This window comes from Mesoplodon bidens (genome assembly GCF_964165515.1).
Source record: "Mesoplodon bidens genome assembly, chromosome: 5".
In the NCBI taxonomy this organism is placed as follows: Eukaryota; Metazoa; Chordata; class Mammalia; order Artiodactyla; family Ziphiidae; genus Mesoplodon; species Mesoplodon bidens.
Genome location: NC_138161.1, coordinates 14,736,200 through 14,761,144, shown reverse-complemented (window position 1 = coordinate 14,761,144; position 24,945 = coordinate 14,736,200). Strand labels below are relative to the sequence as shown.

Here is a 24,945-nt window from a genome sequence, read left to right as displayed (position 1 = left end):
AGCAGGAGGATGATCTTATATAGTGATTAAAAACTATGAATTCCATTTACAGATTAGAAAACCAAGATTTGGAGACATTATTTTCAGACGGCCGAGCAAATAGTGAATAGAGGGGAAAATTACTACTAAAATTTCCTTGTTCGAAATATAGGGCTCTTTCTCCAGTAACACAAGACCATATTCTTTCAAATAGTTAATATCATTGCAATAACATGCTGGATCATATAATCAAAACCTTTGTTCTGGTCTCCCCTTACTACCGCCTGATAAGCAGATGCATTACATGAACTAAAGCATCCATTCGATTGTGCAATAAATGTTAATTGAAAAGTTTACATGTGTTAAATCATGAAAATGAAAAATAATCCCTATCCTCAAGGATCATACATGTAATAAACATGTAAGTTGGAAAATCCAAGGTAATATGACAAGGAGAATATAGAGATGGGTTCTAGGTTAAGCTAGAGGGTTCTGAGACGCTTCAAAAGGATAAGTAAGGTACCATAAGACAAAGAATCAAGGAAAATATTCCAGGGGGAAAGAAAAATTATATGAGGGTAGAGAATAGGGAGAATTGTGATATAGTTAGGGTGAAGCAGGATTTTGACATAGAGCACCTGGAATTCTCTCTTTGAACCTCTTCCCTTTTCTGCCTGCATTCATTTCCTTCATGGTCTAATCCTGTCTCATGGTTTTAAATACTTGTCTATTTTTGGTAGTTTCTGAAAACTACCAAACATAAAACTCTGACCCAGACCTCTTCCTGGACATCTTTCCCAACTCTTTAATCAACATCTCCACTTGAATATCTGATGAGCATCTCAAACATAAAAAGTCCAAACTATACCTCTTAATCTTGCCCCACAGAACCACTCCTCTTTGCACTTTACTTTACCTCAGTTTAAGACTGCCTTATCTTTCCTGTCACTCAGCGTAGACTTTGGAATCATCCTTAACACCTCATTTACACTTCAGCATCCAATCATTCAGCAAAATTGGTAAATTCTACCTTTGAACTATATCCTCATTTTCATTGCTATCACCAAAAGCCAACTGCAATAGCCAGTAGCCTTCTGACTGGTCTTCCTGCTCCCAGTCTTGCCTGTCCCTGCCCCTTAGCAGAATATTATCAACACAGCAGACAGAGAGATCCGGTTAAAATATGTCAGGTTTTGCCTTTCGTCTGCTCCAAACCCTGCTGTGGATGCCCATCTTAGAATCAAAGCTAAAACCCTTATTGTAGGTTCTCTGACCTCATTCCCTACTGCCCACCCACCAACTTCACTCCTCTGTAGCCAAATTCCAACTCTTTCCTCTTTGATATACTAAGCAGAGTCCAGCCTCTGCACTCGCTGTTCACTTGGCCTCAGATGTTTTCCCCACATAAACAGGAGTCACATGTTCTCTTCCTTTAAGATTTTCTTGAATGCCATCTTATCAGGGAAAGCTTCACTGATTATCTTGTTTAAAATTTCAGTAAGACTGAATAAAACTTAACTCACTGCTCTTACTTTGTGCAGCTTTTCTTCTAGTCAACACTAGAAAAGAGGAAATTCAGGTCCCAATCTAGACCCACTGAATTGGAATCTGATTTTTAACAAAACCTCATGTGATTTGGGCCTTGGTTCTGCACCCAATTCCAACGGTGGGGGTGGGTGGCAGTGAATACCCCCCAACACCACCAAGCAATTCTCGGAATGTCAACCAGGTGTCCTACAATTTAACTCAATTCGGACACTATCTACCTAGAGATAGTGTCAGATCCCACAGGTTAAGGGGTCAGTACTGCAAGACACCACCTCCCCACTTCAGATGCCAATCACAAGCTCAGCAACTGACTATAAATTAGAGGTTCCAACAACCACCTACTTGGGTTCATTTAATTTACTAGAGAAGCTCACAGAACTCAGAGAAACATTTTACTTACTAGAGCACCAGTTTATTACAAAAGAATATAACTAAGGAGCAGCCAGATGGAGGAGATGCATAAGGAAAGGTATAGGGAAAAAGCACAGAGCTTCCATGTTCTCTTGGAATACACCACTTTCCCCAAATTTCCATGTGTTCAGCAATGTGGAAACTCTCCAAATCCTGTCCTTTCAGGTTTTCATGGAGGATTCAGGACATAAGCAAATTAATTAAATCATTGGTAATTGACTACTGATTCAACCTCCATACCCTCTCCCACCCCTGGAGATCAGGGGGATGGGACTGAAAGTGCCAACCCTCTAATCACAGGATTGGCTTCCCTGGCAACCAGCACCCATCCTTAGGTGAGGTTCAAATATAACCTCATTAACATAACAAAAGACACTTTTGTTGCTCTCATCACTTAGAAAAATTTAGGGTTTTAGGAACTCTGGCATAAACAGGAACAAAGATCAAATACATATTTCTTATTATAAATCACAATATCACAGGCCCACATTAAAGACTGATAAACACTGACCTAGATAGCATATACTCCATAATATTTGGATTGGTTATTAATGCTCTATTTAAATGCTTATCAATTCCTAATAATTTTGATCCAAAAATCAACAGCTTTCACAATCATTGCTAATTACTGCAGCACGTTTCTCTTATGATCATGAATACCTCAATTAGCACTTCAATCTACAAAAACATGAGCAGTTCAGTTTACAACTGGACAATTTGCCTGTATTTGAAGGGAATATTCAGACAATAACTACAAATCTTAACAACATGCCTTGTCCAGATAACTAATAATCATCACAGGACTGGAACCATCATAGGATCAGAAATAATGAAAAGTTCAAAGAGTGGACAATAGACTGTTCAGATTTCCAGAAGCTGAAGCCAAGGCAAATGTTAATGTTATTCTGTACATACCTGGACATTTTCTTTCTTTTTCTGTTACTTTTCCTCTTAAAACAGAATATATACTTATGTGTGCTGGACAACATGTTTCTAATGAAAACATACTGCATCTTTCAGTCAGGATTAATTCTACCCTCTTATATACTGATATGCTCTTTTATTTCCATGAAATAACCCATATCAATATCTTGACAAATTAAATATGGTAGTATAAAGAGTGTTATGTGTATTTTGCTTTTCTCATGAAGATTAATTAATATCACATGAATGCCATAACCTTTAGAAATAATATTATCCCCATGCCCCCCAAAATTAACAAGAATAATTAAAAGACCTTTATATAAAAAATATGATCATGCCTTCTAAATGCACACAAGGAAGATTAAGGTTCTTCCCTTAATCAATTATGTAATCTATAAACATTCAGGACCAAATCAGAAAAAACAGTCTGAAATGATTAATTATCAGGCTGCTAACCATAGCCCACTTGGTGCTACATTTTAGGAGGAGTACGTATGTGTTATTCATTCATTTCTCTAGGTACTCAACACATAAAATGAGTTAAAAAAAAAGAAGTCTAATAATTAAGGACTTCAATCTTTTATCATTGATATTAACTGAATATTAGGAGTATTCTAGTATAAAGAACAAATGTGTTCCATCCTCTGGAGAATTTCCTAGGTAATATTTGAGCCCTGAATCCAAAGGAGGTGTGTTACATTATTTCAGGACACAGGAATGCTCCTCTTTGGGGGATGATACAGGTCAAAATACCCTAGTGTTTCAACAGTGATCAAATGGAAAGGACCCTCAGAGAATCACAATCCTAAAAAAACAGGCCAAAATCTGTACATAGATCTGATCAGCTTTTCAGAATAGCAAAAATGTGAACCTCTGAAAATTCAAAATCATGAACAAGTGAAACAGAGGGCAAATTCAGCAAAGAAAGAGGCAAAACTGGAAGATAAATTATTCTGGCATCCAGGGTACAGACATAAATCCAGAATCTAAATTGAATACAGAATGAAAAAATGCATAGCAACAATACAACAAAATAGAAACAAAAAATCAGAAACAAGGACCAACAATTGCTACTCCAGGAAAAGAATACTTAGAATAATCTGCATAGTAAAGTGGCCTCCAGCTTGAACGACAGTGAACTCTATGCTCCATCACCCAAGCATAGCATTCCATTAAGAGGAAAATGGACTTTTAAATAGAGAGTATCAGAGGAACTTCAGGTAAAATTCATTCCAGTCAACCCACTTTGAATTAAAAAGTCAGTTCAACACTTGCATTTGGATTCCCAAGTATAAGAAAGAACAGGAAAATTAGTTACCAAAAAGTAATATAGGAACTGGCAGCTAGGTGTGAAGTGAGAAGGCAGATAAGATGACAGGTCATGGTGATCAAGGTGTAGAAGTCCCCAGTTAAAACGTTGGAGAGTCCAGATGACCATTATCTTCCACAGCAAACTGGGGCTTGGGTATAGGCACAACCAACAGCAAAGACACATCCACAGTTATATCCAAGTCATTGGAAACTTTGCAGCCATAACCAGAGCCCCAGAGCCCATGGCCAGAGCCCCAGCAATAACTCAGGTCTCAAAGACACCATACTTAGAGTCACAAAGTCCAGAAAAGCCCGGGGGCAGAGGGGTAACCAGTCAGAAGAGCAATTGTTGTTATAAGTCATATTGAAACTAAGCGTGCCCTCTGATATCCTGGAGCATGTAATCAAAGTTAGACCATCACAGTTTCCATGGTCTGTAAGTGTGTTTATTAATACATCTACCTAGCAGTGGGTGGGATACTGCAAGTAAATCCCCTAACTCATTATTCTAAAAACGTATTTAAAAAATAATAATAAACCTCATTAACCAGTTTTCTTTTTACATGAGGACAAACTTGCTACCCATTTAAAGATACAATATTCTTTTTTTTTTTTTTTTTTTTTTTTCGGTACGCGGGCCTCTCACTGTTGTGGCCTCTCCCGTTGCGGAGCACAGGCTCCGGACGCACAGGCTCAGCGGCCATGGCTCACGGGCCTAGTCACTCCATGGCATGTGGGATCTTCCCAGACCGGGGCACGAACCCGTGTCCCCTGCATCGGCAGGCGGGCTCTCAACCACTGCGCCACCAGGGAAGCCCAAGATACAATATTCTTTGAGGTCAAGTTGCAACTTTGCTGTACCCATCTCAGTCTGTAAACTATACTAGGAAGAGAACATCTTTAATTTTTTAACCCCAGAGGTAAAGCTCTGAAACTAAACTGTTTGATTCTATTCACATACAGCGTACTGGAATTTCCTTGCCCTCTAATAAGATCTCACATCCCCTCTCAAAACTTTTTTCACCGTTGTGGCCTCTCCCATTGCAGAGCACAGGCTCCGGACACGCAGGCTCAGCGGCCATGGCTCATGGGCCCAGCCACTCCACGGCATGTGGGATCCTCCTGGACCGGGGCACGAACCCGCATCCCCTGCAATGGCAGGCGGACTCTCAACCACCCCTCTCAAAACTTTTGACTAGATGAACCTTCCCAGTAACTGTGAGTTTCTGAACAAATTCCTTTGTTGAGAATGTTGCCTTCCCAGCACAGGGTTTCTGGATGCTGATACACCCTGCACTCCCACCAGTAAGCTGAATGACCAACAGGATGTGTCCAAATGTAGCAACTGCCCACAACTGTTAGAGATATTGACAGACCCCAGCCAAGATAACTGCCAGCATTAACCAACACTGTTGACCTGAAGTCATGGCTATTTCTCTCAAAAAGCATCCAGATAATGTAATAGGGAAGAACTATTCTGACTCCATATAGGATCTGTTTCTTTTACTTTAACCTTTGTATTCTATAGCTTTTGCTACAAGTTAAGAATGTTGCCTGTAGCCTGAAATTTACAGGAGAGCCCATTCTCAAGGCTCTGACCTTTAAAGGTATAACACTTTTCCATTCATATAGAGATAAAAAGTTGCAGAACAGAGAATAACATTTGTCTTGTTGGAGATTTACAGGAACATCATGACCTGACCTATGTGGACAGATGTAAGAACAAAGGATTCTGACACCAAGAAGTCTGCAACAAACATACCTCCTCCCCTTTTAGTATAAAAGAAGTCTGAATTCTAACTTGGTTAAAATGGTTCTTTGGGACACTAGTCCACCATCTTCTCAGTCTGCTGGCTTTCTGAATAAAGTGTCTATTCCTTGTCCCAACAACTAGTCTCTGGATTTATTGGCCTGTCATATGGTGAGCAGTATGAGCTTGGACTCTGTAACAATAATAAATGGCTTCACTTACTTTTCTGGATGTACAGGTGTTTCAATGAATACCTCTGCTCAATAAGAATCATATTAAACTTAACAGTTGCTGGTCCCTGAATTGATGAACAGCTCAAGTAGAAATCTCAAGGCCCTGTTCAAAAAGAGTTTTTGAAAATGAAACGTTTTCTACACTTTGATTTGTCACCGTTAACAGTAAAGCAACATAAACAAACTTTATCTACTCAATAGGTTTCTAGGCTGGACCTTGAAATCTACAGAAATTCCATTCTAGATCCAGAATTCTACTTTTCTATTTTTCTTATATTATGGTGAGAAGTACAATGTGCTGATACATTCATAGAGAGTCACCAAAGTGCTGGTACAATCAATAAAATACTCTGAATTGCTGTGCAAACACAAAGTAAACAGTTGTGCTATCATAAGTACAAGTTTAGAAAGTAAATAGAAATAACTATGCATATATCAATAAGTTCAGTAAAAAGGAAAGCCATTTTCCTTACAAGGAAAAATTAGAGACAATGGTACTGCTTAACATGACGTTCACTAACAAAATGATATAGTAATTGTAGAAACACAGGCACATTTGAGTATGGGCTGTTAAAGGAAGGTTAAAGCTACATAAAGGATTGCAGGGATTAGAGAAGCCTTAAAGTCAGGATTTGTAGGATTACAAGAAACAACATTTTGGCAAGTGTCTGAATGTGATTTTCTTCCAAACTACCACTAACACTTCTTTGCTCTCTTGCTCAATCCTCTCTCTTGTCAGCAGTCAGTGAAAAATATTCCTGCTCCCTTCCCATAAAACACAGTAGTGTTTAACCTCTGTGTCATGTTTCCCTGAATGCTGGCTTCACCATTTTATTGACTGACAAAACAATGTTTAGATCAACCAGCCAATCAGTTTACAGGAGAGGTCGCTGTCATTTTATCACCTGCACTTCTCACGCTGTACTGTTTTTTTTTTCCTTTAGTTGGGTTGTGTTATGGGTCATAAGTAGGGGCAAGAATCTGCTAACAAAGAAATAGAATTTTTTTTAAATATAGAGTAGCACATGCACAGTATTTAAAAGAGAACACAAGTATATTAATAAATGTGATATTTCAGAAGAAAAATCACAGGAATCTGTTCCCCATGATCTAACCTGGCAGTAAAATTTACCTTAAAAATTATTTCCAAGCCAGTACCTATGAAGAGAATCCTAAAAGATTTCACAGAGGGGAGAAAAAAGCATTCATACAAAGGACTAGAGGTCAGAATGATATTAGATATCTCAAAAGCAAAATTGTAAGCCAGAAGAAAATGAAGCAATGCTTTTTTAGTAAGATGAAAAAGTATATATTTCTAGCTTAGAAACCAGTCAATATATAAATTAACTGTCAGTGTAAAATAAACATACTTTCAGACATGCAGGATCTCACAAAGCTTATGTAAAGACCCACTAGCTCAGGAAAGTTTTCTCCAGGATCCTATTGGACACAGTAAGGAATAAAGAATTTATTTTCATTACAGTGGCCTGACATTGGAGGATAACATGTATCCTGAATCCTAAAAATATTTATGACCTTTGATTTAGTATCTTGGCTCTACTTGAAGCCTAAAATAAGGGAATAATCAAAGATGGGAATAGTGATTATTAATGATGTTCATTAAAACACTATTTCAAGCAATCAGTGTTTGAAAACACCCTAAATGTGTAAAAGTGAGATTAAATAAATTAAATATGCTGTATTTATGTAGAGAAATATGATGCAGTAATTTTAAAATTATGTTTTCAAATAATGTTTAATTTTATAAGAGTTCAAAATAATCACACTACAAAAAGTATAAAAAATTACTTTCAGTCACTAAGGATGTGTTATTATTCACTCCTGATTAATAGGTAATGTTTATGATTTTTCTTACTTTATTTTCTCTATTGTTTGCAATGAACAACTACTCATAGAAAAAAAATTTTTTTATTTTTCTACCAAAGTAAACATCCTTTCTATGGAGCTCAATTTTTTTCCTTGAACTTCTAATAGAGAGAAAGTTCTAATCATTTCTAAGCAATGCTTTCTAATGTTTTTCTCTAGACTCTTCCTCAATTTCCTACATTCCTAATAAAATTCAGATGATAAAACAGAATGAGTATTCAAATACGGGTCTGGACAGAGCCATATGATGGAAGGATTATCACCTCCTATGTGTCATACTTCTATTAACTCACATTTGTATCAGGTTCTTTTTTAATTATACATTACATTGTTGATTCATTCTTAGTGTATGACTTGTTTGGTTTCTGCAATATTTTCCTGAGTCAAGATTTCTCCATTCTTTCCCTGACACTGACGTGCACTTATTTGTCCCGTGCCAACCTTCATTCTTGCTGGTCACTTTGTTTAGGTCACCTTTGAAATCTGCTCCTAAACCTTCAAGGTTTGGAAGTACCACTCAAAATTAGTGACACTGGGAAAATGTGGTGAACATGTCAATTTCTTTATCTAGATCAGTGTTTCTCAGAGGTGATTCTGACACCATCTGCTTCATAATCATTTTGTGCTAGTTAAACATGCAGGTAAGTGCGGTGTGCCCCAGACACTGAACCAGAATCTATGGAGGCAAAACCCCAAACTGTGTGTCCTTTAACACCTTGGCTAGAGTTTTTATCCATGCTCAGATTTGAAAATCATGAAATCCAGGTTATTGTAAAATAAATTTCACATATTTTATATATCCATCATGGTTGATAAGACGTTTTCAGAAACTGCCTGGTTCTCTATCCCCACATTTCCTCTCTTTCAATTGTTAGACCAATCAACCCAGAGGTCCAGGCCTACCCCAAATTCTGGATGGATTCTGCTCTTAGCTTACTCCTTACTCCAAAACAGATTCAATAAGCTTACCAAACCCCATAAAGGAAATACCTAAATGCCTAAAGAAGTCTGTTTCAAAAGTTATATAATGAATAATTTCATTTATATGTCCTTGTCAAAAAGACAACATATGATGATGGATAACAGATAAATGGTTGTCAAGAATTAGGGGAGAGAGTATGACTAAAATATGGACAGCATGAGAGAGTTTTTTGGGTGATGGAACTTTTCTATATCCTGATTGTTCTGATAATTACACAGATATATGCATGTTTTAAAACATGTACCCGATTTTACTGTATGTTGATTTTTAAATATTTTTAATCCAGCTTGGTAGAAAATTTTCCTAGACATATAAAATCCTCCATTCATTTTGGCGATCCAAATTATATCCTTGGATAAAGTGAAATTTTCCAGAGAGCTTTAAATCTACATTACATCATTTTTTACTGATACGCATGCATTTTTCTGGATTTTGCTTTTATGTTGCCACATAGGCTTACATTGAAAGAGATTATAAGAAATAGATATTAGAAACTCATTATAATGTTAATTATGGAAGTGTTCTTAAAGTGATATTTAATAATAATAGTAACACTTTTAAAAAATTATGTAGGGCTTCCCTGGTAGTGCAGTGGTTGAGAGTCCACCTGCCGATGCAGGGGACACGGGTTCGTGCCCTGGTCCAGGAAGATCCCACATGCCATGGAGCGTCTGGGCCCGTGAGCCATGGCCGCCAACCTGCGTGTCCGGAGCCTGTGCTCTGCAACGGGAGAGGCCACAACAGTGAGAGGTCTGCGTACCGTCAAAAAGAAAAAGAAAAGAAAATATTTAGCGTTGACAGCTAATTCAATGTAAGACCATGAATGCACAAAATTATGGACCCAGGGGGATGTGAATATTATTCAGGGAACTGTAATTTTGGTCAAGTTTGATCTAATGCAGTGAATCTTCTGCCATTTCTCTTATGTGTCCATTTTTATGTCAAGTTTGGTGGTTCAGGAATAAACCAGAATGTGAAATACAACTTACTGTAACAAAATTCACCTTTCTTGACCTTTTATATTTAAAGGAATTTAAAATGTATTTCTCATCTTCCTTCATGCAGTCCACTGAGACTACTCAAGGGAATAACCTTTCCTTAGCTTGCTGTGTGAGGTAAATACCACTGTAACATCATTGGGATTTACTTTAATTCACATCTTTGTTCTTTTTTTAACCATTAAACTCATACCACAGATTCAAGAAATTAGCCATATAAAGAAAAATCAAACTGAAAACAGAAAATGATGAACATATAAGGGATATAAATTTTAAGATTGCACACTGAGTACAAAGTTAAGATTGTACACTGTTTCTTCTAGTTGGCATTGTCAGCACTGAGCCAGAATGAAGACTACAGGACACTGGAAAGTATTCTTAAAAAGCTAAAAACCTTTTATAGTGGCACTTAACACAATAGAGATTAGAGAGGTTAGGGTTAAATTTAATCCCCAGATTTCTTATTCAAGAGTATAATATGAATAAGGGAATGAAAGAAGAATCCATGAACATTCACCACCACTGTCTACTTTTTTCTTAAATCAATACCCCTTTAATAGATAGGATGCTTAGAATAGCAAAGTATTACCCTCACTGCAAAATGCAGGAGAAAAAGATATCCACAAGGAATGAATCAAAAGAACAAAACGAAATTGAAAATCACGTTTATAGGCTAAGTATATTTATTAGAATAGGGAAATTAATGGAAAAAACTGAACTAGAATTTAGGGGGAAACATGAAAATCAAACATACTGGGAATTTAAAATCTTAAGGTACAGTAATCTATCAAGAAAAATTAAGACTTCAAATAAAGTTCAATCCACAAAGTTTATGTTCACTCTACTTTGCACAGTTTAACACATAGAGAATCTGAAGACCACTTTTTATCCTCTGGAAAGCTGTTAGTACAACATTGCTTCAAGTTTGGCTCCTGAGGACACATTGTACAGTTCTCGTGGTTAGAAGTTGATTAATAGAGGTTGAATGTCCAATATCTTCTGTAGTCAAGTGGCTGGGAGCTACCATATCTACATCCAAAGCCATAGCCCACTGAGGAGAAGCTGCTGCCATATCCACAGTCAATAATGTAGCCCAGAGGGTAGCCACAATTGCCCCAGTAGGAAGCTGGGTAGATGTTCTCACTGAAGAAGCCACAGGACATTTTTTTAAGAGTTGAGTGTTGAGTGGCAAAGACAACATTCCTGGGAATGACTTGTTCCATCTGTCCAAGCCTTTTATACACCCCCACTAAAGAGTATGGCAACAAATACCCACCTTGTTCTTAGGCATTTTCATTACTCTTTAAAATTATTTGAGGATGACTGACTGCCTAGTGTTCCTTGAATTAGTTTAGTCCCTATAACGGGGAAGCTACTGAAGAGTCATCAACGTTTTTGGTAAAAGCAGGTAAAAACCGGACTTCAAACTCAATCCTCCAATTATCAGACTTCCCAACAACAAAAACTGTGCTGGTTGCAACACCAAACCATATTTTTAGTCCACAGGAATTTACTGAATGTCCTCATGCTTCATAAAGCTCTACACCAGGATTTGAGATATAGATTTCAAAGAGCTCTTAGATCTAGCAAACCTTTCAAACTGGAAGCAAAGGCAAAACAAACAAGCCTACAATCAACATAAATATATGCAGCTAAATCCCATAATTATAAAATGTTGTGTGGACCTAGTGGAGCAGAGATTCTAGTAGGAGTTTGTGTAACTATAAAATTGTAAAGATGAATTAAACTTTAGGATGTTAGGACCAGGGAGTGTGTAGCATAGCACTCAGATGACAAAGGAAAGTTTCTCTTGATATTTTAAATTATGAAAAGAAAATTTGCAAACAGACAAGGAAAACTGAGAAGTGAGATGTGTTTTAAAAATTATTCATGACAGGCTTCCCTGGTGGCACAGTGGTTGAGAGTCCGCCTGCTGATGCAGGGGACACGGGTTCGTGCCCCAGTCTGGGAAAATCCCACATGCCATGGAGCGGCTGGGCCCGTGAGCCATGGTCACTGGGCCTGTGCGTCCAGAGCCTGTACTCTGCGATGGGAGAGGCCACAGCAGTGATAGGCCTGCATACCACAAAAAAAAAAAAAATTATTCATGACACTTGTTAAAGATGGTAAGGCCAACTTTATTCAAGGGGAGCTAATACAATGTAGTAGTACAGGTTTTGTAATAGTGTAGAGAGACTGGGCTCCACTTTGAATACAAGGAAAGGTGGGAATTTTTAGCCAAGGAGCAGGGGGGAATCAGTGGATGGAAAATTACTGAGAAGAAATGTCAAGGGTAAGGGGAGAGGGGGTTGGTTTCAGACCAAACCAACCTAACAGGATTCTTGCTGAAGGCAGTCCAGAGAGATCAGAGTGGGAAGTGGTGGAAGATGAGGAACCACATCAGGTATTGAAGGTGATCAGACATCGAGGTTGGGGGGGCTGTAGAAGGGTTCTTGTTTAACTGAATTAGCAGGCTTCTTGCTAAAATTGGACAATGCAGAGACAAACACAGGAAACCAAAAGTCAGAGCCTAGAGGGTTCAGTGGAGCCTGATTAGAGTTTGATCAAGCAGGAAATCTTTGTCAGATGAGCAAGTCTCTTTCCCTTCCCTTTACCTCCTTCTTCAATGGCCTTCTACCTCTGGACTGTGCAATTTTTCATAGATTACTCATCTCTTCCTTTAAGGCAGAACATCAAATCATTTTTGACATTTATGAAGAATGGTACTGAAAAATACTCTATAATTGATATCTGTAAAATTCTAAGAGACACAGTTGAATGAATGACACTGAGAGAGCTGGGGGATGTGAAATTGCTGCATGATGTCATTGCTTCATCCTATCAGTAGATCCTAACCAAACAGCATCCACAGCCCACTCCTCAATCTCAGGAAATTGTTTCTGGGCTCATAATCAACACATTCATAAAATCTCTCTTGAGTGTCAAAAAAACAAAGCAAATAGAGCTGTTTTCAGATTTGAGCAAAAGATTTTCTAAGGATCTCATTGCCATGATTAAGGATTCTTTATTTTAATTTGAAAATAACATCTTGTCTTTTCATTCATGTGACATTTATCCAGGACTTAATATGAGCCCTATGCTGTGCTTTATTTTGGGGACACAGTGGTGATCAAGATAGATAATAGCCCTTCATGGAGCACACAGTTCTATAGAATGCAATTCGAGTCGACTCTTGTCAGTGAGAGGCAGATAGCAAGGCTTCAGCATCAAACACACCCAGATTACAAATCCAGTTCTGCCACTCTCCAGCTTCGAGTCCATGAACACGTCATTGAACTTTCTGAATTCCAGTTTCCTCTTGTGTAAAGTGAGGATAACAGAACCTTGAATAAAAGCAAACTCATGGGGTTGTGAAGAAGAGTAGTGTACTACAAGCCCAGGAATATGTAAAATATTAGTTCTTTTGCCTAATTATTTGTATTATTGAAATGACTGAAAAAATATTCTAGAATATGCTCAAGATGATGACCTCACCTAAAACCTCAAATAAACCCAGTTCAGAAGGATTTCAGTGTCATAAGAGAGTAATGGGATGAAAACATGCTTACCAAATATTTAGCTCCAAAGTTATTATGCTATTCTAGGTTGTACACAAGGTTGGGTGGGTAGTTGGGTGGGCAGTTGTTTGGTTGGTTGATTGGTTGGTTTTAAGAAAACTTTATATACACATTTGCCAACATAAAGCCATGAGTTGAACATATCCACTGGGCAGCAGTTATCACATTTGGGATGGCTCCTTTGGCTGAAGGAGAGTTATGAGAAATCAAAAATCAGAGGCATGTAAGTATGAAGCATTTCCAGTTTCAGCTTTGCTTCCTGTGTCTGAAGTTTGGGGCAAAAGAGCAGGCAAAACCTTCTTTGGATAAGAAAAAGATTCACTTTGAATAATTTTATCAAATGCCAGTGTCATCCATTGATTCTTCAGTGTTTTATGTTTATGTTCATTTAGTATCTTCAGTAGGTGAAGAAGAACTCTGACTTGTAAGGTACTTGGTAATCTTCCTTAGGTATCTATTGTAGCTGAAAGCTTTTTTTAAAGTCTACAAGGCAAAGCCAGTGTGAATCTTTGAAAATGATGACTTTTTGCAACTGTGAGATTTCTCTGTGCTGGGAAGGGGCTTCTCTTGATCTCTTCTTGCTGAGAAGCTGCTCACAAATCTAGTTAGAAATTGACCCTACCTTCATATGATCTATGGGAATAGAGGTGAATCTTGTGGTCCTCTAAGAAGTAAAAACTTGAGGACAAAGATATAGAAGCGAAAGAGAAGAAAATGCAGACAAAGGAAAAAATATGAGGGAGGGAGGGAAAATCATTTGGTCGTTTCTTATTTGCAAGAACAATGTAAATACGGTATAAAATTTCCTACCAGTACCAAGCTTGCTATGACTCTGCCATCTTCACATTCTCCACTGTAGTAATTTTATGGCCAACAACTTTATTGGTTAGGGTAATCAAATACTCTAGTCACAAAAAGGGTCACACTTGGAGAACATTCCTCCACCAACTTGTGACAGAAGGCAGATATTAGCTGTCTTCAAAATAGCCTTAAGAGAAAACTTGGGAAATGTTTAACAGGGTATCACTAATAGATTTACTATCAAAGTTAGTCTTGGAAAACTCTTTGGGGCTCTAAACCACTCCGTGAACCACATGGGTAAATACAAATCAGCATTCATATATTCAGCTTTGACTAATGAATCACTACTTGTGAGTAATCAAGGAATTGGGAAACCTAACAATTCGAGTAGAGGGTTTAGGTAAAAGGACAGAAATCCAGAATCCAGGTGGTAGACGTTCGTGAGAGACATGAGTACATAATTGATACATAGAACGTGAAAATGTGAAAAACAAATTTCTAAAGAAACTTGCAACATTCAAAACCCCTCCTTTGTGGAGACAAGTTGGTTATGGAAATAAGTCATTAGGAAAATAGTAAGCAGAGTAGAAATAACACTGCACTCTGGATTCAAGCAAGGGTTATGCAGTATGATTCTAAGTGCAACAGTTAGTCACAGACTCATAATTCAAGAAAGTACTCCAGAATATTCTCTAGCCATGCCTTTCTTCCAGGAAGAATTACTCTGAAACATCTAAAATATAGGAGGAAAATATTTTTTCTCTCTCTCTTTTTCTCTCAAACTTTCTTCTGTAAATAAGGTGTCTTTAAGTATTCAAGTCACCTTTCTCAGCTACAGGCTTTATTCAGCATGGAAATCTTAAATATATGTAGATTCGTTTTTCAGGTAATTCAGAAAAGTAAGCAATTAATGGGAAATTCGGAAATAAAAACAACACTTTTCTTCATGTGTGACCATCTGCAATGAATCCAACTTATAAAATGTGCAGACATCAGGCTTCCAACCTGCAAATGGCTATGAATTAAAGAATAGTTATGAGATGTTTGCAAATGGATGTTTGATATCTTTTTCATGTTTGTTGGGGAAATTTGTCAGATAACCCAGCAATATTTATTGAGTTTCTACTATGTGCAGAACACTTAACTGGCCCAGCTCAATACCAAAACTCATGTACAATTAGAAACAAATAGCTAACCATACTCCCTACAGACCACAGCTGAGCCTGAATGCAACATCAAATGTTCTTCCTACTCTTTCTTTTCACTTTATCTGTAAAATGGTATTTATTCTGTTCTCATTTTTATGAATCCTATATAAATATAGATGAAATCTCTTCATTGCTAGATTCAAGATAAGTGGAGGAGGCTGAAAAGGATGGGAAATAAAAAGCAATGAATAAGGACCTTGTAATTGTCCCAAATTGGCAGCCCAAAGGTAAATTACTTATAGAGAACTTTTTAAATACAAATTTCCAGTACGCATAGAAGATCTTCCTGTGAGAATTTCCAAGGGTGGGAACTGAGTACAAGCATTTAAAAAAAAACATATATAATAGGAGTGAGTTACAATTAAAAATACCAGACATAAAGTAATGTAGAATATTTTCTTATTACATAGGAAAGGATAAATTTATCAAATCAACCAAAAATACATTTTTTTTTCTTCTAAGCAGAGCATGTCATCAGAAACTTGAGTCCCAGTACCATGTCTGTGCTTGAAGGGTGCCAAGCACAGACATTGTACTTCAGTATACTTCTTGTATGTCCTTGGGGATATAAAGGTCTCCTTCTTCTGCCCTTATCCTGTTGAGATGTAGATGATTTGCCTTTATCAAGATTCAGTTACCTGAGCATAAATAAATAAATAAGTGTGTGTGTGTGTGTGTGCGCACGCATGTGTGTGTGTGTAATGGCCTGAAGCAGTGCTTCTTAAAGCATGGGGGTCAGACCACCTGATGTAGAATCCCTGGGGTAACTCTAAAAACTTTAGATTTCTGGTTCATCCATGTTGTTTCCAGTGACAGGATTTCTTTCTTTTTTAAGGCTGAATACAATACAAAACAATAAATACAATTTTCTATTGTATTTATACCACATTTTCTTTATCCATTCATCCCTCCATGGACACTTAGGTGGTTTCCATTTCTTAGCCACTATGAATAATATTTCAATGAACATGAGAATGTGGATATCTCTTCAAGATAATGACTTCATTTCCATTTGGTGTACACCCAGAAGAGAGATTGCTGAATCACTTGGTAAATCTATTTATAATTTTGGGGAAACCTCCATATTGTTTTCCATAGTGGCTGAATCAATTTACGTTCCCATCAACAGTGCATAAGGGTTCCCTTTTCTCCAACATCCTATAATAGATAGCAGCACTTGCTATCTCTTATCTTTTTGATGAAAGCCATTCCAACAGGAATGATAACTCATTGTGGTTTTGTTCTATTTCCCTGAAGATTAGTGATGTCAACATCATATACCTGAAAAAAAAATCGGTAATTATCTGAGGTGAATGATATGTTAATTCACTTGATTGTGGTAATCATTTCACAATGTATGTACATATCAAACATCCTGTTGTACACCTTAAATATATAAAATTTTTATTTGTCAATTATACCTCAATTAAGCTGGGAAAAAATATTTTATTTCTGGATCATACCTCAGATATACCAAGTCAGAATTCCTGGGCGTGAGGCACAAAAATTTACATTTTAAGCCAGCTGCCCAGGTGATGGTCCTGCATGCCACAACTTCAGAAACACTGAATTAAATGTTCTCTGTGGTCTCTTCAAGCACAAATTTTTTATAATTCAGTCATCATTCTAGAACAGTCAGACAGTTTCTAACTTCAATCTGACCCCCTAATTCCTGAGGGAAAAAAAAACTTTTCTTTTTTTATGCACTTCTAACCTGCATGTTTGGTTAAGTTACAGTTCTCAGCATGCATCAACCTGCAGCTGCTAGAAAGTTTCAAACTGGACAATTTACTGATTATAACAATAGTCTACTGGAAAATAATCTACTAAGTCAATTCTTAAACAAGATGTGTTTTGAAGTTTTTTTAAACAGATATTTGTTGGATGAAATACGGTGCAGAAAATATTGTTTTCTAAAATGATCTCTCCAAATAGCCTTTACATTTATAACTAAGATGAAAAATATGCAACATGCCACATGCAGACACTCAATAGAAGAGCAGAGTTAAGCCAAATCCTGCTGTCACCAAGAATATTTGTACTCTACATAAAATGTTTTCAACAAGAGGATTGAGACATTATTGACTTGTCTTATAAAAAGAATACTACTCTCCTCTCTAAAAGAACACAGAGAAAAGCTGATATATCTTCAGGTCTATGAAAAGGGGCTCTTTTAAGAGTAAAATTCACTACCTGGTATTGATTCTACAAAGATTAAGAAGCTTTACATCGTTGTTTCTAAACTGGTGCTTCTAAGCTGTAAAGTAGATACCATAGGTGGTTTGAGATAAGGGATTTATCCTTCCCCCAAAAGACTCTCAGGCTCCTAAAATATGTCTATAGCTACTCTAGATGCCCCAGAATCCTTAAATAGGGGACATAGCATTTTATTCTACAACCCTTAATCCCTGGGAGAGGGAACATAGTGGGTTTCCTTTGCACTAATATAGAAATAAGTGAAATCGGCCACCAATGTTCCATTCTCTTGAAGAGGAGCAGGATGGTGAGATGGTACACCAAGCAATGAATGGTGTGCCATTGGCACCAGAATTGGAGATGGATGTCACAGAGTTAGAGGAAGGTTAAGATAGGATTTTTTTTCATCATAAGCAAACCCCTCTTGCCTGCTTATCACAAAAGATCAAGGATTATTTGCTTTCTCACTACTTCTAACACACACATGAGAAAAATAAATCCACTTCCCTCCCCACTCAATGTACCAAAAAATATGCACCCAAAAAAGGAAACTCCACTCAGGTGAGAATATTATGATGGTTGAGACAAGTTTATTGAGAATTTGACAGACACATCGCAACTTTATGATGACAAACGTCATGAGCATGGTGAAAAATTCAAAAGTAATACATGTTTGCGTGGCAAGTTTCTGCAAATGTCCCCATAAACATCATCCAGGGGAGACAGCTGGAGGCATCAAGTGGTTTTTCATTTTCTTCCCTTGAGACTCTGGCGCTAGGTCTGAAAAGCAGTGACTGGGAGGTTGATGAGCACATGAGGACTTGGAATTATGCCTCTCAGCTTTGGGAGAGAAGATTCCATGCCTCAGGTATTTCAGAAAATCAATAGAGAGCAAATGGCCAGAATCTTCTGTAGTCGAAAGCCCCACAGCCATTGTAACCATAGCCAAAACCATAGCCCACTGGGTAGTGGGTGCTGACATAGCCACAGCCAACATTATACCCCAGGGGGTAGCTGTAGCTTTCCCAGTAGCATCCTGGGAAGACAGTGCTGGAGAAGTTGTTATAGCACATGGTGTCTGGAGTTGCTGGCTTAGATAGCAGTGGAATGCGTTTCCTCAGTGTGATGGATTCCCTACTCTCCATCCTTCTTTATATACCCTGGCTATGGGGTGTGGTGAAAAACACAAGGCGTCATTTTCATTGACACCTGTTTGCTTCACGAATAGCTCATTAGGTTGTTTTGCTTGCTTAAGACATCTTTACACTTGCTTAAGAAATTTCTCATGTGATAGAACATAGGGGCAGGATTCCTTCAAATAAATTGTGTACCTTCATTAAAGTACGTGTTGCAGAGACTTCAAAGCACTGGGTCTTGTAGGTCCTAGACATAAGCCTCTGTGAGCAGGCATTACAATACCAAGAAATTTTCTGAGGTTGTTAACTGTTATTCAGTCCTCTTACTCTTTGAGTGTCCATACCACACAGTTGGAATTCAAAAAATATGTGTTGAATAAATTAATAAATGAAATAACAAATACATAGTAAGACCACCTCAAAATGGAGATATTTCTTAGTATTCACCTGATTAAACAATTCTTTTGCAGTATACAAGACAAATGCCAAAGAGTTCATTGGAAAGACTCCTTTTTTCCCCTCTATCTATAGCTACCCTTTTTACAAAACTGGATACAATTTTAATTTTAATTATAGTACCTGGCTGAACTATATTTAACATCACATTTCTAAACCACTGCCTGAACTAATAATCTTGTGATTATAAAAAAAAAAAAAATGGAGCTTGTGGATTGATCCTAGAAATAAATTGTCAAATATCATCTGTTGGTCTAATATGCTTTTCAAAGTAAATGTTGAAAATAATAACAGGATAAAAACAGAAATATTAATGGGAAATTTTACCTTGAAATGTACACTATTTTTTCCATTAGATCTATTAAAACCAGATTATCTAACAAATGTGATGATCTGGTAAAGAGCCAGATGACAATATTAAATCAAAGTTATTTCACTTTTAGAATGATCATGCACCCCAGGATTGGGAAAGAAAATCATTCCTCTCTCTAAATGGAAATTTAGTCCTCAAATATGAATTAAAGGAGGAATAAGATTGATCAAACCCATCTTGGGTCATGCAAGACTTAAAAAATTATTCTCAGATACCTGCATTAATATTCCTCGGAATGGCACTTAAGAGAAAATTTACAGAAAATACAGCAAAAGAGGACATATGGCACAGAAATAAAAAGACACAGAAATAAAAAGTCACAGAACTGCAAAGAATCATTCTTAGAAAGGCACAGAACAAATACGTATTACATACTAGCCCCGAAAATTTTACTTTAGATTTCAGATGTAAATTTCCTTCTTGTTGCTAGCAGCTAAGACCTAAATTTCTGGAGGCATACAGAGGTCACAGGCTGACTCCAAGGACAAGGTGAGACACTTGGAAAAATGCAAAACTGTGACAGTGTTTCAACCACTAATTAATTAATTAGAGGTATTTTTGAAAATACACCCTGCTCTTGCACCATCCTTGTTCATGAACAAAGCTGTATGGCCACCTAGGGTGATTCAGCATTTAAAATTCAAATACCTCATGTGACTTATAGCTAAATAAGACCAGGGAATTACAATTAGCTTCACTCACAAAACATAAAGGCATTCAACAGCAGATCCTTCTCTAAAAATCATAGAATAATTTATTTCTTATTTCTACCGTCGTCACATTGCCCTGCTCCATAAAGAAAAAAACTGATAATATTTGAAAAAAAAGAAAAATTGAACAAAAATAGCATCGTACAATGGAAAGAAAAAAGATTGAGTTAATGTTAAAATTCAGTTATGATGCTCTGTTTAAATAAGTTCCCCTCTTACTTGCCTACCCAATCTGACAATATGCTAGCTTTGCCCTGCAGGGCACAATACCCAACTCTGTATCTGAGTAGTAATGGTGAATAAAAATTAAAATATGTTGCCTTTTTAAAAACTTAAGCCGTATTTACAAAGAACATTCTGAATTTTCTCTAGAAAACAAGAAAATTTTAGGGAAATACATGATTTATCAAGTTATTTAAAAACAAAATCGGTAGCTAGCTTAATCTTACACTGGGTCTGTGAAAGCTTTATTATAGTATAGGTTTATCTAGGGAGGATCCAGGTTTTGTAGAGCCTGAAGTTTATACAATGTTGAGAAGCCTCTTGATGAAAAACAGTAAACATAAAAATATAAAATTCAGTACAAAAATAAACATTTGCTAAAATGATAAATCACAAATTTAAACACTAATAAAAGTCACAAATATTATAAAATTTTGAAAAAATGTTTTTACTACATAACTGCCTGACACATTTCTATAATATTTTTTCCATAGATGAGCTTTGGGCTCCACCATTTCAAATTTTTTCCTCCACTACTCATTCTACGCTGGATGCCATGGGGCTAATACATACTGAAATGTGACTTCTGGTCCTGCACACTCATGTCACAAATTCTGGGTGAATTGAAAGAGTAGATGGGAGAGAATTCCTGGAAGCCATCACCATACATGGATGGCTAGAAATAGCCTAATTATACACAGAAGTAACTGCAAACCACATAAATCTATCTCCCATATCCAAATTCAACTTCTCCTTAGCTAGATCCCAGAAAGGTCCGTGGTCTCCCTAATGCCTTCCAGCTTGAGGGGAAGTGTGATTGTAGGGAACCCCAGGTGGAAAGCAGCAGCGGGCTAAACCAATTGCAGTTAAAATGTCTTACTTTTGTGAGTTTCTCAAAAAACTAGGGTCATGTGACATGGAGGTTTGAAAAACAGAAAAACATTATATTCTCACATATGAAATGACATGGTATTGAACAAATCTTTGCTGGGTATTTATTGGTTTAGATAAAGTTCATGACCCTTTATCTTTTAATAACAATGTTAAGATGTTATTTAATAAATATTCTGATTTCTTCTTTCATATTTATTTGATTTCAAATAAAATGTGACATGAATAAAGATAGGGAAAAACCTTGCTCTTTGATTTTCTACAAAGGAGCAAGAATGTATTGTGTACAGATCATAGAAATAGAGTCAATTCCAGTGTGCACAATAAAACAGTTCTTGTCTTATCAGTTTCAGATATAAAGTTCCCAGCTTCAAAATATTATAATTCATTAAAAATGAGAGAGAAATTACAAGGGAATGTTTTAAATGAATTTTAGAATATACATCAGTGTCACTCTATAATATAAAAGTTATATTTCATTCTTTTCATTTATTCTTACAAATATTTATTGAGCACCTCCTATATTCCAGGCATGCTGTTAGGTGCTAGAAATCTAAAGACAAATTAGAAATGGTAATTAAATGGAAAATGATAAATAAATGAAAATGCAGTGTTATATGTTCTACCCTGGAAGTCCACACTGCCCTCTTGTAGACTTCAGGGGATGAAACAGAGAGTGGACAACTCTACGTGATGTAGGGGGTAATGTCCATGGAAAGCTTCACTATGAAAAGGATAGATATTTGAACTGGGTGTTGAAAATGGACATCAGTTAGGAAGATAGTGGATTTAGAGGATATTCCAGAAAGAAGTATTTGAAGCAAAGTCTTAACGGTGTTAAATAGTACAATGCCTTCCAAGAGACATTGATAATTCAATGGGGCCATAGCCTTGCATGTGACAGAAAAATTAATGGAAGTCGGAGCTGGAGAGACAGTCAGGGGACATATGAGACTGTGTCTTTTTTGGAGGAAAAGGGAGCCACTCGTACACTAAGCTAGGGTTGGCATAATCAGTTCTGCATTTTCGAGAGATCACTACTCTGACAGTGTGGAGGATGAATTAGAATTGGGAAACCCTGGAGGTATGAAAACCAGGTTTAAAATTGTATCCTTTAGGGATTATTTTGGCTACAAGTAACCAAAAAAACAAAACAAAAACAAAAAACAAAACCAGCTGAAAGCTGCTAAATGAAAAGAGTTTATTTTTCACAAATAATGGAAAATGAGAATGTAAGCAATTCCAGGTTGCTCCAGGGCTTGACAATGTCAGGGGTCAGAGGTGTGATTCTCTGTCTTCTCATGGCTGCAAAATCACAGCAGCAGGTCAATGCTTCAGATTCGTCACATCAACATCTAAAATTAGAGGAGTAAAAAAAAAAAAAAAGGACTTCTCTCAAAGCTCCTTTTCATTGTGCAATGAGCAGGAATTCATTTTATATTTGTTTCCAATGGATTTCTTTTATGTCCCATTGTCCAGAATTGAATCATATCCCAGGGTTGAACTACAAGGGAAGTTAGAAAAGTGTGTATTGGGCACTTTCTGCCTCTATCATGTGAAGCAGGCTCTGGCAACCTAGAAGAAGGAAGAGGAATAGTCACTGGATTGATAATCAGTTACACAAAAGCCACTTCACTAACTAGGTGGCAGTATTAGCAAGGGGATGAATTTAAGAATTGTTAGGGAGGTAGATTTAACAAGTGAGTTAACAACCATCTATCAGGATCATATCCCTACCAGGAATTCTGATGCAAGACATCTGTGGAAGACACTGGGAAAAGGAATACCAAAGGGCAGTGCTTCTCAATCATTCTCCCATTATGGCATCAAAGTACATTACGCATCTTTAGGATACAGTGGGATAATCTGACAAGACTCACTGAGAAGAGATAGCCATCCTGGGAGCTCTGGCACCCCAGGTCCTGTCCAGATCAGCTGGGGGATGAAGAGTAGCAACACTCTGGCACACCTGTAATTCAGTGCTGTGGTCCTCCAACTGGAAGGCTCTGTAAGATATTTGGGACAATTAGAGATAATAAAATAGCCAGTAGAGACAACATCTAATCATTGCTGCAAGAAGAAAATAAAGAAAATTTCCAGAATGTAAAGTTATCCCAAGGAGGATGCTTGCTTAGACCCTTGATTTAAAATCCTCCTAATGCCTTTGGGTTACTATTATCTGGTAATCAGATACTGAGACCCTCAAAATATGACATACTTTCAGGTAATTTACTAACTTCCATACAAAATTTAATTATTGTTGTCTAGGGCCTCATATTCAGAAATTGCATCTGGTTTTTGGTATGAAATTAAGATTTACACCCATGCAGTGAGGTGATACCATCTGAATAATAAGAATCTTGACACCTAGGAGTCACCCTTGACACCCCCCTCCCCTGCATTTGTAAATACAATCTGTCACAAAGTGCTGTCACTTTTACCTTCTAACACTCTCTTGGATCCATTAATTTCTATCAATGTCCACTTCACTACTCTATTTCTTATTGTTTCCTAATGCTACAAATTACCACAAACTTTGTGACTAAAAAAGACACAAATTTATTATCACAAGTTCCAAGAGTCAGAAGTCTGAAATTAAGGCGTCAGCATGGCCAGTTCTTTCTGCAAGCTCTGAGAGGAGAATCTGTTTTCTGGCCTTTTTCAGCTTCTGTAGGTGGCCTGCGTTCTTTGGCCAGTGACAACTTCCTTTCATCACTCCAATCTCTCACTTCTATCATCCCATCTCCTACTACTGACTCTGACCCTCCTGCCCCCCTCTTATAAGGACACTTGTGATTACATTGGGCCCACCTGGATAATCCAAAGTAATCTCCCCATATGAAGATCTTTAACTTAATCACTTCTGCCAAGCCCTGTTTACCATGTAAGGTAACATTTTCATGGGTTGCAGAAATTGAGTGGACAACTCGGGGCTGCTTATTCAGCCTGGCACACTACCTACTTCAAGCTACCAACTTATGTACCGACACTGCTATGGTGACTGCAAAACTAATCAAGTTGACAGTTTCCCTCCTTACACACTGCTTCCCATTGCCAAAGTGTTTACAAAATGTAGATCTGGTTACAATACAAACACCCACACACACACACACAAACAAACATTAAAAATATTTCAGGACTTCCCTGGTGGTGCAGTGGTTAAGAATCCACCTGCCAATGCAGGGAACAAGGGTTCAGTCCCTGGTCTGGGAAGATCCCATATGCTGTGGAGCAACCAAGCCTGCGAGCCACAACTAATCAGCCTGCACGCCACAACTACAGAAGCCCATGTGCCCTAGAGACTGCATGCCGCAACTACTGAGCCCATGCGCTGCAACTACTGAAGCCCCC

The 24,945-nt window shown here is 37.4% G+C and overlaps 1 protein-coding gene across 1 annotated transcript; it reads right to left on the bottom strand.

Annotated features, from left to right (window-relative positions):
* Positions 1-18,687: 18,687 nt before the first annotated feature.
* On the bottom strand, positions 18,688-18,879 carry KRTAP8-1 (keratin associated protein 8-1; the record flags this gene model as incomplete). Its single annotated transcript, XM_081234811.1, has 1 exon — positions 18,688-18,879. One exon carries the CDS (start codon positions 18,877-18,879, stop codon positions 18,688-18,690), a length of 192 nt encoding a protein of 63 aa, XP_081090937.1.
* Between the last annotated feature and the right edge of the window lie 6,066 nt (positions 18,880-24,945).